We start from the raw sequence: 14,036 nt of genomic DNA, 5'->3' as shown, positions 1-14,036 counted from the left end.
CAGGGGTCACCCCAAAACAGCAGCTATATAATGTATATATATTTTTTTCCCACAAACAATTTTGATTTTATTTTGTAACATAACATGTCAAAGTATAACACAATAATACAATATTGTATAGATGTTAAAGTACCAGGTACAGGCCTGGATTTACGTCACAGGAGCCTAGAAGCACAGATGTCTTGGCACCCTAGATTTTGCCCTCCATGAACCTACAAACACCTGCTGAAATGAACCGCAAGTGTGCTGGCTGGTGCAGCTGTCAACTTCCTCCTTACTTCCCTTGACTGTCATAGGTAGCTACAGGTGTCCCTCAGTATTCGATAGCCAGAGGTACCTTCAGTATTAAGTTGTCCTTGACTGAAGGGAGAACTCCTTAGGTCAGTATCCCCCTCATTTACACTCTGCTCAGGACTCTGCACAGGGAAGGAGGCACTTGCGGAGCAGAGTCAGTTGCCCTTCTATTATCAGGCACCTGTAGGCACTTGCCAACAATGCCTTATGGAAAGTCCGGTCCTGACCAGGTACAATTAGCTTCCGCACACAGCGGAAGAACTTTCACAGAAATTACATTCATATGTGGGTAACACCAAGGCATCAAATACAAACATCTTAAAGAGTAACTGTCGGGCATTAAATCAAAAATCAATTCTTTTTATCTGGTAAACAAGTAATAAGGATGCTAATCAGGCAATCCAAAAGTTAAAATCACTATTACTTTTCTTGATGATAAATTATCATTCCCCAGTTTACATGACTCTTATTTGGTACACAGAAAATTTGGTATACAAAAGAGAAGTTGCTGGGTTGTCTTTTTTTTGCTTTTCTACTTCCCCTCATAAGTAACTAATGCAGCCTGATTGGCTGAAGCCTCTTTCCCTCCCGTTTTCCCCTCCCACACCTCTGTTCCTCTCTGATTGGCTACAATTTCTCAGGCTGAAACAATGCACTTTCTATAGTGAAGGGTGGGCAAATCAGGCAGAGGAGACTTAGGGCCCTTTTCCACCAGCGCGTTTGCGCTGGCTGAATCGCAAAACCGCAAACCGCTAGCGATTTTACAATCGCTACGGTTTGCTTTTTAACATAGGAATCGCGGTAGGTCATTTCCACTACCGCGATTCGCTTTTGTCGGGAACGCGAACGCGCGGCGGAGCGATAACTGCCGCGATTTTGCTATGCAGTGCATAGCATAGCAAAATCGCGGCCGCAAACGTCGGGGGAATCGCCGGTTTTGCGATTCAGCAATCGCTAGCGTTCAGCATGAACGCTAGCGATTGCAGGTGGAAAAGGGCCCTAAGGGTGGATATTACATCACGACTGGCTTCAAAATAGCCACAGTAAATATGGAAACTGTCTAGAATAGGATTCTCTACTTTTCCTTTATAGAATTCACAGGAATCATAACATGGACAGTGCAATACATATGTTATGTAAGTAGAGAAAGTATTTATCTACTTATATATTTGTTTTTTTTCCCCTGAGATAGTATGGCTGACAGCTCCATAGCTTATGCTTATACTCAGGGGAACCGCACATAATCGTTGGGTCTATTGATCCAGACTAGAAGTACCTGTGTTTATAACCTACATCATCTGGGAGAGGTGATAAATTCCACAGAATAACTACAGTAGGATGAGAAAGTTTGGGCAACCTCGTTAAACTTCATGATTTTCCTGTATAAATTGTTAGTTGTTACGATAAAAAAATGTCAGTTAAATATATCATATAGTAGACACACACAGTGATATTTGAGAAGTGTAATGAAGGTTATTGGATTTACACAAAGTGAGCAATAATTGTTTACATAAAATTAGGCAGGTGCATACATTTGGGCACTGTTGTAATTTTATTGATTCTAAAACCTTTTGAACTAATTGTTGGAACTCAAATTGGTTTGGTAAGCTCAGTGACCCCTGGCCTACATACACAGGTGAATCCAATTATGAGAAAGAGTATTTAAGGGGGCCAACGAGTAGCAACATGGAGATCTCAAAACAACTCTCAAATGACCTGAAGACAAAAAATTGTTCACCATCATGGTTTAGGGGAAGAATACAGAAAGCGGTCTCAGATTTCAGCTGTCTGTTTCCACAGTTAGGAACATACTGAGGAAATGGAAGACCACAGGCTCAGTTCAAGTTAAGGCTTGAAGTGGCAGACCAAGAAAAATCCCGGGTAGACAGAAGCGACGAATGGGGAGAACAGTCAGAGTCAACCCACAGAACAGCATTAAAGACCTACAACATCATCTTGCTGCAGATGAAGTCACTGTGCATCGTTCAACCATCCAACGCACTTTACACAAGGAGATGCTGTATGCAAGAGTGATGCAGAGGAAGCCTTTTCTCTGCCCACAGCACAAACAGAACTGCTTGAGGTATGATAAAGCACCTTTGGACAAGCCGGCTTCATTTTGAAATAAGGTTCTGTGGACTGATGAAACTAAAATTTAGTTATTTGGGCATAACAAGGGGTGTTATGCATGGAGGAAAAACAACACAGCATTCCAAGAAAAACACCTGTTATCTATAGTAAAATATGGTGGTGGTTCCATCACGCTGTGGGACTGTGTGGCCAGTGCAGGGACTGGGAATCTTGTCAAAGTTGAGGGACGCATGGATTCCACTCAGTATCAGCAGATTCTAGGGACCAATGTCCAGGAATCCGTGACAAAGCTGAAGCTGCGCCGGGGCTAGTTCTTTCAACAAGACAACAACCCTAAACACTGCTCAAAATCCACTAAGGCATACATGGAGAGAAACAAGTACAACGTTCTGGAATGGCCATCTCAGTCCCCAGACCTGAATATAATGCAAAATCTTTGATGTGAGTTGAAGAAAGCTGTCCATTCTCGGAAGCCATCAAACCCGAATGAACTAGAGATGTTTTGTAAAGAGGAATGGTCCAAAATACCTTCAACCAGAATCCAGACTCTCATTGGAACCTACAGGAAGCGTTTAGCGGCTGTAATTTCTGAAAAAGGAGGAGCTACTAAATATTTATTTCATTTTGTTTTTTGTAGTGCCCACATTTATGCACCTGCCTAATTTTGTTTAAAGAATTATTGCACACTTTCTGTAAATCCAATAAACTTCATTTCACTTCTCAAATATCACTGTGTGTGTCTCCTGTATGATATATTTAACCGGTCTTTTTATATCGTAACCACCAACGTTTTATACAGGAAAATCATGACGATTAAGAAGGATGCCCAAACTTTTGCAACTTTATACAACGCAGCGATTACTCACGACTAGTAATCTAATGTGACAATTTTAGGCCATAAAAATGCTTTCATAGATTGATTAAAAATAAACAGTATTTTATGTCTTCTTGATGGTCTTGATGAAATCGTCCAACTCCAAACAGAAAGAAACTTGCAGGAAAAAAAGCTTTTAATGTGTGGGAGGGTTTTATGGACAATATAAAAGAGAAAATTGTGGGGTCATTTAGACTAACTCACTGGTACCTGGAAATGATCCTCCCATCATTATTAGGGAACCTAGGGACAGTTAAATATGGAGCTGAGAATGGCTGGTTATAGATGCATTCACTTAACTCTGAACCTGATCTGTGAGCAAAGCGTGCAAGATGATCTAGTGATGCAACAACCTGGATTAGTTGTACATATGTGATAACATTTTATTCTCATCATGTATATTTGTTTGTAAATGACTACATTGCAACATTGTACTATTTCCTCTCTAATGAAAATGGTTTAGTAAAACAAAAAAAAGAAAAAGAAAAAAAAGAAAAAACAAAAGCAAAAAGACAGATAACCACCCAATTATTTAACTTACAAAATACGTTATTAATTTTTCCTTTGTTTACTGTGAAGCCACTGCACTCTCTAAATCTACGTACACACATACGACAACGATCGTTCGTTGTGAACGACGAACAAACTTTTAATTGACGAAAGAACGACCTAAGTAAAGTTAGTTTTTAAAGGTGTGTAACAATCTGATCGTTAGAACGAACATTACATCACGTAAAGCAACTATTGCGCTTGCGCATAAAAATGAAAAGTTCCATGGAGAAATAGCAAAATGCGCATGTCAAGCCTAGTACAAACGACCGTTTTCAAACAATGTACTACTTTTGCAAACGATCGTCATTGGAATAAATCCGCCAAGCTAGAGCGTTCGTTTTTAACGATCTAGCTCGTCCGATCGAGCGTTTTTTTTTAAACGCTCGTCGTTTGAAATGATCGGGGAACGATCATTTCAAATGACTATAGTCGCATGTTTGTACGCACCTTAACCACTTTACCCCCGCCCGTACGAATTTCTCTGTCCCTTTTTCCATCCTTTCACCCCCAGGGACGGAGAAATCCGTACTTTCCGCGCTCCCGCCCCTGCCCGCGCTCCCGCTCGCTCTAGTGCGCACTCCCGCTCGTAAACACGCCACTGGCCAGAGATCAATGAACGGGAAAATCCATTTCCGTTCATTGATCTAAGCCCCGCAATGATCCGCTGCTCCTCCGCTAAGCAGTGCGATCATTGTGAAAAAAAAAACCACTTTCCCAGCCTCCTAGTACTTCCTCCAAGCGTCCTTCCGGACGCTTGGAGGTCGCATTAAACAAAAAGTTACTGTTGCCATCTTGTGGCCAAATAGTAAAACTACACCCTAAAGCATTTTTCACATACAAATACATTACTTATACACAAAAAATTAACTCATTACCTCCCACACTCCCCATTTTTTTTTTTTTATGTAATTAAAAAAAAAAAAATTACAATTAAAAACAATACATAAATAGTTACCTTAGGGACTGAACTTTTTAAATATTTATGTCAGGAGGGTACAACACTGTTACTTTATAAACTATGGGCTTGTAATTAGGGATGGACGCAAAACTGAAAAAATGCACCTTTATTTCCAAATAAAATATTGGCGCCAAACATTGTGATAGGGACATAATTTAAACGGTTTTATAACCGGGACAAATGGGCAAATACATTTCATGGGTTTTAATTACAGTAGCATGCATTATTTAAAAACTATAATGGCCGAAAACTGAAAAATAATGAATTTTTTCCCACATTTTTCCTATTTTCCCATTAAAACACATTTAGAAAAAAATAATTCTTGGCATAATGTCCCACCTAAAGAAAGCCTAATTGGTGGCGGAAAAAACAAGATATAGTTCATTTCATTGCGATAAGTAATAATTATATTATAGACGAATGAATGGAAGGAGCGCTGAAAGGTAAAAATTGCTCTGGTGCACAATGGGTAAAACCCCTCAGTGGTGAAGTGGTTAAGTATGCATGAGAGATTTTTAGATGTTTACATCACACAAGTATGCAGCATTGTGCTATATAATGCAAGAGGGCGCACATCTGAAGTCTGAGTACAGGATAGAGCATAGCAGTAATGAAATCATTTCAGGTTTTGGCTCTGGACCTGTGGCGTACAAGAGAAAGAAGTGGATCTCTTAAAGGAAACCTAGGATGGTTTAAAGTAAAACATTTGTACTTGCCTGGGGCTTCCTCCAGCCCCCTTCAGGCTGTGGGCTCCCTTGTCTCCCCGGGCCGCTCGGATCATCCTCTGACCATCCCAGTACATTAGTTCAGTCATGGTCTGATGTGCATCCATGGCCCAGTAGTACAGTACAGGAAGCTCCCAGCCTGGGGAGTGTGACAGCAGCACGCATGCCGCACACAGATGACGAAGCTAATGTACCAGGGTGGCCAACGGATGATCCGAGCTGCCTGGAGACGCAGCGAGGGAGCCCAAATCCATCTCAGATGTTTCACTATGGAAAAGACTAAGCACAAGACCCTATTTTTTTCAATGAAAAGGAATAAAGATATTTAGCTATTCATTTAGTTCAATAAGAGTATTATATAAGGTGACTGTGGAAAATCCCTACACATTACTGTGATTTGTGTTTTGTGCACAGTGTGAATTAGCAGGGGATACAGACCACCACAATCACCACTACGCCTGTGTGTTGCTTTAAATTCTAACGCAACACACAGCATGTCTGGTGCAGTGCAGATACCATTCATTTGATCCCATTGGCAAAGCATACACCGTTTGCTAATCATGAATACAGCAGTGTATTGCACGTTTCATCATTGGAAGCAAGAATGTCTTCATTCAAACAATCGATCTGTACAGGTCCGTTCTGCCACATTGGTCTACAATGGGCACGGTGTAAACTGGCCTTTACTGGATCAGCGCATCAGGGCCATTAATCCAAATGGAATTGCTGAAGAGCATATAGGAACAGGGACACAAATATCAAAAGAAACCTGACAGGAGATCCTAACCCTTCTGAACAGCACTGAATAAAAAGTCTGAGGACTAGGTTTTTGGGTTTCAGTTGGAGAGATAACAGGGAGTAGGGCAATGGGAACAAGAATGGAGAAAAAAACAAAGAACAAGCTAATCCATTTACACTAGAAAGCCAAGTCTTTTCTGAGGGTTCACTTTAAAGTGGACATGGAGTCTTGCACAGGACAGAAGGAAAACATATAGAAAGCACCCTGTATGTATTTAGAGTTTAGCCTCTCTAATTCCTCCTCATCTGTGACTAATCACAAGTTGTAATTTGATCTCTCAGCTGAATCAGCTGCCTACCACAGCAAAGCAGCTAATTGGTAAACACAGGATGTTAACCATATGTCTGCTTCCATGAAAGCAGGATGTAGACACATTGCAGATTTATTGCAAGATTTGTATCAGCTGTAACACAGAAATATTTTTTCTTTAAAAGTTAGTATGTTGTTCCTTATCTTTTAGAGCAGAGAAGAAGTTCTGAGTTCAGGTCCAATTTCAGTGGTGTAGCTAAGGAGCTGTGGGCCCCGATGCAAGTTTTACATTGGCCCCCCCCCAAGCACTCTATACATAACAATTGATATGAAGCACCAAAACCTGCCAATGGCAGCTACAACATCAGAGGTGCAAGAAGGGGATGGGGAACAGTTTGTTAATGATTACCACTACTCAAAGTATCTATAGAAGTGATTATTAAGAGCACAGAACCAATAGAGAGCTAATACTGTAGTTGAGGGAGGGCCCTTCGGGGCCCCTCTGGCCCAAGGGCCCCGATGTGGTGGCTACCTCTGCAATCCCTATTGCTATGCCCCTGTCCACTTTAAATAAGGAAACATCTTGCTTTTCTGACTGGTATGGAGCGGATATGGGATAATTACATAATTAAAGTTTAATTTGGACAAAATGATGCAAGGCATTTGGCGTTTTGAGTTTCCATCATCTATGCATATATTATTCAGGAGCATATTCTCCTAGATACAGCACACATGTGCTCTGCAGGATCATAGCTCACACAGGATGCTTTCCACTTGTCAGCTGGTAATATGGTGAGAACCAGATGCTGAAAGCAAGACGGTCCAACCACAACAGCTTCTGCAGGTGTCTCATTAATGGTCAGCGTCATTTGTAAATACTCTTCATGGAGGATCAGTACAGGCTGTTCAGGATGCTTTCTAGGTATGGCTACTTTACTGACTGCTGTACTGTAAGGGGCCTAGAGATGGGGCCGCCGCAATAAAATATACATACCTCCAGCTTGATCACTCTCACAGCCTCCTCTCTTTTCCCTCTCCGTTCACCCGCAGTGGCGTAGCAATAGGGGGTGCAGAGGTAGCGACCGCATCGGGGCCCTTGGGTCAGAGGGGCCCGGTAAGCCCCTCTCTCAACCACGGTATTAGCTCTCTATTGGTCCTGTGCTGGTAGTAATCACTTCTATAGATGCTTTAAATAGTAGTAATCATTAACAAACTGTTTCCGATCCCCTTCTTGTACCTCTGACACTGTGGAAATCCTTGGCAGGTTTTGGTGCACCGCATCAATTGTTATATATAGAGTGCTTGGGGGGGCCCCATGTACAACTTGCACCGGGGCCCATAGCTCCTAAGATACGCCACTGTTCGCCCGCAACTGGTCCTGGAAAATCCTCCAGTCGGCTCATGCGCAGTCCGGCCAGGCGTGCTCCCCTGTAATGCCTCAGTCACAGGCAGCATTCTGCGCAGTAGTACTGGGCAGGCGCAGAATTCTACAGGTGATGTGAACACGGCGGGGTGCACAGGCATCCAGGCCGCACATGCACAGTTGGTCCCAATTGGAGGATTTTCTGGGGCAAGCTGCGGGCAAACGGAGAGGGAAACGAGGACGCTGTGGGAGCGATCAGGGCAGAGGGGGCTGGAGGAAGCCCCAGGTATGTATATTTTATTGCTAATGTCCCATTTCAGGTTCCCAAGCTATATTACCACTACTATATATAACACTACAACAAAGATGCAAAAAATGATGCTAATGTGACACAGTATGTGTTTCTGTATCAGATTGCTGAAAAGGTCATGCAAGCTGTAAAGGTAAAAAAGGTTTACAGAAACACAAATTAAATGCTTCTGACCCTGACATACATTTCAGCCTGGAGGCCCATGGATAATAAGAAGTGATTACCTCATTCCATATTCTGTGATCTGTCAATTTTTTCACCTCCATTTGAAAATTAAAGTGAAACTTAAGTGAAAACAAAACTGATGAGATAAACAATTGTATCTATCCTTCTACTCCTAAAATGACTTCTAGATAGCACACAGTTTTAAGTTCTGTTTAAAAACTTTAAAAAAGTAGATTTATTGTTTTGCTTTAGCCCAATGACACAGTCTGTCCAGTCAGAGTAGTAAAATATATGACGGTTTACTTTTTATCCATCCACTGCTCTCAGAAGCACAGTTCTCCACCAGGAAAATGTTTTATGGCTGCAAGTCCTTATCAGTGAGGGAGGCTATAGTCTAACCAGGTCCTTTTTTTTGTAATCATAGTTTACTTACCTGGGGCTTTCTCCATCCTCCTGTAGTATGTCCCCTTCGCAGTCCAGCTGTGAGGACTGTGATCCAGTTGGGTTGCAGCCACCGCACATGCACGGGCCGCGGCTTCAACCACATGCATCCCCCCCGGTCACTCTGTGCAAGCACAGTTACAGTCTTCATGACTGCACTTGCACAGAACGCTTCCAGCCATGGCAGCATGATCGTGGGGATGCGACTTTATGAGCCTGACAGCAGCAACACTGAGGGGCCCGGGAGGATGGAAAGGGAGCTAATGGACCCCATAGGGCTGGGGGGGGGGGTATAAATCCTCAGTAACACTAGTTCTAATGGAACATTGATGTCCCTAAATGTTCTTAAAAACATAACTTTTATTTCTTATTTAAAAATATGGGGCACTAAACACACACGCTGTATTGGGACACAGAAAAAGGTAGAGTGATGCAGGCTGACCCTAGAGAAATTCTTCTGTATACCCCCAAGCTTACCTCGAGTGTAGACTGTGGTAGTAGCTATTAGGAGATGGACAGTATACGTCAGTGTAATGTAGTAGATAAGGATTCCGCTGCACTGATCTCAGGATAAAAGTCCAATTTTTATTGAGGCAATTGTGGTCAACTGCCTCAATAAAATTAGACTTTTATCCTGAGATCGGTGCAGCAGAATCCTTATCTACTACATTTTCCTGGCTCTTTGGTGTTCTGCTCCCGATTACAGTAGGTGCAGTGGTTGCATCGACCTGTTTCCAGGAATATATGTCAGTGTAGTTACAAGAACAGGGCAGAAGTATAAAATCAGAATGTATATATAAACAGTGAATGTATTGGAGACTTAATAGTATGAGTACAGGTAGTTATGCATAGTGCTTTGGCACATGGCAAATATGCACTCTATAAATTCTTTGACTGTTTCAGTGGCTGGGCTTGAAGTGTTGGCTCCTTGGGAGCTAGCTGCAGCCACCTGGTGGGTGCTACATTGTGACTTACAGTTTCTCGCTGGCTGCTGCTTCTTCCATGCTGTCCTCCACCACTTCCTGCCTCTGTGTCAGTCTCGAGCCTACAGTGTCTAGTGCTTAATCCGGCCCTGCATGAACATCACATAAAAACTTAATTCTCTTTTTATTCACGATCAAAGATCCCAACTTGCTTATATTGTCCTTAAGCTTCTTATTAAGATCATCATATAACTGAACGGTATTATACATAGCCAGATCTCGTTTAAGTCCATCTATTATATAATATATTATATATAATGATAATAATAATAATAATAATAATAATAATCTATCAGTAGTTTCAGCTCTATCAATTTCTCATATGAAGCGATTGCATAACAGTCTGTGAGAACCTGATTCTATTCAATAATAAATTGAGTATATAGTAGTAGGCACGTTATTGATTCTCAGTCACCTGGGTATAATTAGCACCTCAATGTAAGCATTTCCTTATCAGCATTTCCTTATCAAGCAAACATTCAAGAGTAGTTAAGTTAGATCTAAAGCCGCATCTACACGAGGAGATGCGGCCGAGATGCTCCTTATCAAATCGAGCGGAAGATAAGCGGCGCTGGCGGGCACGAGCGGGGAATCTAATGCGGCGAGCGGAGACGCGGCGGGCACGCGGAAGAGGTGATCCGGCGGCTAATCGAGCCGCCGGATCGCTGCAACGTCTCATAGTGTAGTCGGGGCTTAAAGCACATGTCCTAGAGATTCACAGCTTATGTCCACATCAGAGCCTAATTTGGGTAATACTACAGTCACGCGATCTGAATGAAGTGCTATGTCTAAACCCATAGGCTGTGAATTGATTACAGTGTTTACAGACCAGCATACCATCGCCAAGAGGTAAATAATCCAATTGAATCCATATTGAAGCCAAGCTCAAGCATGGGATATAAACATCAGCCCTGTCTAATTAAATATTGCAACTTAAACTGGCCAATTCATTCCTTACCAAAGATCTGTAGACAAATGTGTGTTGCAGAATGCTGATGTGTATGTATCACATGAATATCCTGCCAAACAGGAGAAAAATGGGCAACAATCATAAGAAACTCCCTGGCTGGAGATGGTGAATGAGAGGCAAATAATTTAGTTGATACAGAGTCAGGGCCAGTGCTAGCGTAATCGCAAACGCTCAGCGCTTTTTGAAGTGATTTTTCAGAGCGATTCTAGGCATGTGCCTAGCGATTTTCTAATCATGCCTATCGATTTTTGGAGTGTTTAGGTGTAGCCTTTTTTATTTTCTGTTACAGTAGCGCTGGAACTGAACAGCTTCTGTCACAAAAACGCTTGGAAAATTGCTCTGTTCTAGCGCTTTTCAGAGCGATTTTTTACTTTCCTATTCCTATACTTAACATTGAGGCTGAATCACCTCAGAAATGCTGCAGGACCCACATTTGCGTTGCGATGGGAGAAAATCACATCGCTTTGGTGGGATCCTTCCCTTTCAAATACATTAGCCAAGAGCTTTTCAAAGCACTGGCATTTTTAAAAGCACTCAGAAGCGCTCTTGGTGTGCACCAGCCCTGATACAAATTTATGTAGCTTGAAAATGGACCAATAGAATACCACTTCTGCTTCAATTGATTGTTCATTTCAAGCTGCATAAAATCTGCTTCAGTACAACATTATTTGCATCTCTTTAAGCATCCATACTAAAGGCACAATAAGAAAGAAAATTAACCCTTTACAAAGCAAAATGCGGATTGCATTCCACGAGGGTCTCAAAGTGACGCGAACGTTTTCATAAAGCCTCTATAGATTCATGTGAATCATACAGTAGACTGTAGTAGGAAAACATATTGGCTGATGTAAATAACACCGCTCAGCGAGAATGGAATATGTGAGGTCTTGCCATTACAGATTCAGACGTCCCAGCGCAATGCAGAAAATTAGCAGCATCAGGTGCAGGAAACCAACCATTACAAACAAACCCAATGAGTTGTGGAATGTCACAGCCATATCATTGTGGGAGAAGCAGCTGTCTTACCCACACTCACTCACTGACGAAAAACTGCATCACTGGAAACCTCCTGGCTACATGTGCCACAAAGCAACATATTGTCACTACTCAATCACACAGGAAGACCAATTTTAAAGGGAACCTGTACTGAGTAAAATTATTTAAAATAAACACATGAGGTAACTTCAAATGAACATTACATAGTTACCATGCCATCAGTTCCTCTCAGAAGCTCACCATTTTCTTCTGACAATAATCCCTTCCAGTTCTGACAACATTTTGTCAGAACTAAAATATATTAGTTGCTGTCAGTTATATATCAGTTGCTGTCAGTTATTGCTGAAAGGACAACTGATGTACCAAGTAATATCCATGTTTCCCTATGGCTCAAGTGGGCGATGCTACAGTTTAACAGTGTGCTGACCAGGAAGCTGTTATGGGGTAATGGCCATTTTCAAAATGGAGGACAGAGAATTCCATTGATGACAGTAGACAAACAGGACGCGGGAGAGGAAAAAGAGATTGAGGTGTAGACTGCACGGGAGGCAAGTATGACTTGTGTATGTTTATTATGACTTCTAATTTTCAGTTTAGGTTTTCTTTAAGCATACAGCAAAGTATAATATAGAGACCATGAACTACTATTTAAAGGGGTTCTTTTGCAAAAAAAAGTAGGCAGTTAAAAAAATGTGACAGTTGACAGGTTTTGGGCCAGTCCATCTTTTTAAGGGGGATTCTCAGGGCTTTCTTTGTTTTCAACAGCATTTCCTGAACAACAGTTTAACTGCCAAAATAGCAAGATACCAGCCGACCTCCCTAATCACTTGCACACTATTATGTCAGTTAAATTTTGCAACTGTTGTTCAGGAAATGCTGTTGAAAACAAAGAAAGCCCTGAGAATCCCCCTTAAAAAGATGGACTGGCCCAAAACCTGTCATCTGTCAAATTTTTTAACTGCCTACTTTTTTCGCGAAAGAACTCCTTTCAGAGAGAGTTCACAGATTCAGAAGCTACGGGGTATATCATGTGTTTCTATTGGCTTTTAGGCAGAATATACACATTTATGTGTCATGGTTGCCAGGCAGTATACCCACTTTGTCACTATGCGGGGATGAGCCCAATGAAGGTAACCAATTGGGCTGGTAGGGCCAGCATGAGCATACAATAACAGTTCAATAGTCAGAAAGTACTATGGGCAGATCCAAGACTGTATCTGCAATTCTGACTGTGTTGGTTACACTGTGGGTGTGGCTGTAATGCTGACTGTGTTGGTTACACAGTGGGTGTGGCTGTAATGCTGACTATGTTGGTTACACAGTGGGTGTGGCTGTAATGCTGACTATGTTGGTTACACAGTGGGTGTGGCTGTAATGCTGACTATGTTGGTTACATAGTGGGTGTGGCTGTAATGCTGACTATGTTGGTTACACAGTGGGTGTGGCTGTAATGCTGACTGTGTTTGTTACATAGTGGGTGTGGCTGTAATGCTGACTATGTTGGTTACACAGTGGGTGTGGCTGTAATGCTGACTGTGTTGGTTACACAGCGGGTGTGGCTGTAATGCTGACTGTGTTGGTTACACAGTGGGTGTGGCTGTAATGCTGACTGTGTTGGTTACGCAGTGGGCGTGGCTGTAATGCTGACTGTGTTGGTTACGCAGTGGGTGTGGCTGTAATGATGACTGTGTTGGTTACGCAGTGGGTGTGGCTGTAATGCTGACTATGTTGGTTACACAGTGGGTGTGGCTGTAATGCTGACTGTGTTGGTTACACAGTGGGTAGGGCTGTAATGCTGACTGTGTTGGTTATGCAGTGGATGTGGCTGCAATGCTGGCTGTGAGTACTAGGCTCAGGGATAAGGACATTGATAGTAGATTTCTTTGGCAGGGAACACACAATTTTCTGCTTGTGTTTTCCTGCATACTTTTTCTGTACACTAAGTGTGTTTCTATGCAGGAAAACTTGTGCGTTTTTTACCAGCAGCGGATGTCATTGATAGAGAAAACTGACAAAATGTGCAGTCATTATGCATAATGTCAGTTTGTTTCTGCGTGCGAAAAACATTAAGTGTGAATTAGCCCATTGATTAACATGAGTTCTCAGTTTTTCTGTTCAGAAAATGCGTCCGAAAACAAGTGTGTTCCCTGTCTTTTACTTGGTTGTTCCCAACAGCTTAACTACTTTGGCCTTTTGGACGTATAATATACATCCGAAAGGCCGCATGTGCGCTCCCGCGCATGCTCCCGACCCGCGGTTCATTAGC

At 42.1% G+C, this 14,036-nt stretch overlaps 1 protein-coding gene across 5 annotated transcripts in view; it reads right to left on the bottom strand.

The window, feature by feature from the left end:
* OSBP2 (oxysterol binding protein 2) overlaps positions 1-14,036 on the bottom strand; it is a 327,225-nt gene that overhangs the window by 116,989 nt on the left and 196,200 nt on the right. The window contains exon 2 of one of the 5 annotated variants that reach the window (XM_068246464.1): positions 9,797-9,893. The exons of the other annotated variants lie outside the window; for them this stretch is intronic. Coding sequence (XP_068102565.1) covers positions 9,797-9,893 — 97 coding nt within the window. The remainder of the gene's footprint in view (positions 1-9,796; positions 9,894-14,036) is intronic. 5 annotated transcript variants of the gene reach the window in all.

The sequence above is a fragment of the Hyperolius riggenbachi genome, chromosome 1 (assembly GCF_040937935.1).
Source record: "Hyperolius riggenbachi isolate aHypRig1 chromosome 1, aHypRig1.pri, whole genome shotgun sequence".
Lineage (NCBI taxonomy): Eukaryota > Metazoa > Chordata > Amphibia > Anura > Hyperoliidae > Hyperolius > Hyperolius riggenbachi.
This window is presented reverse-complemented; position numbering and strand designations above follow the sequence as displayed.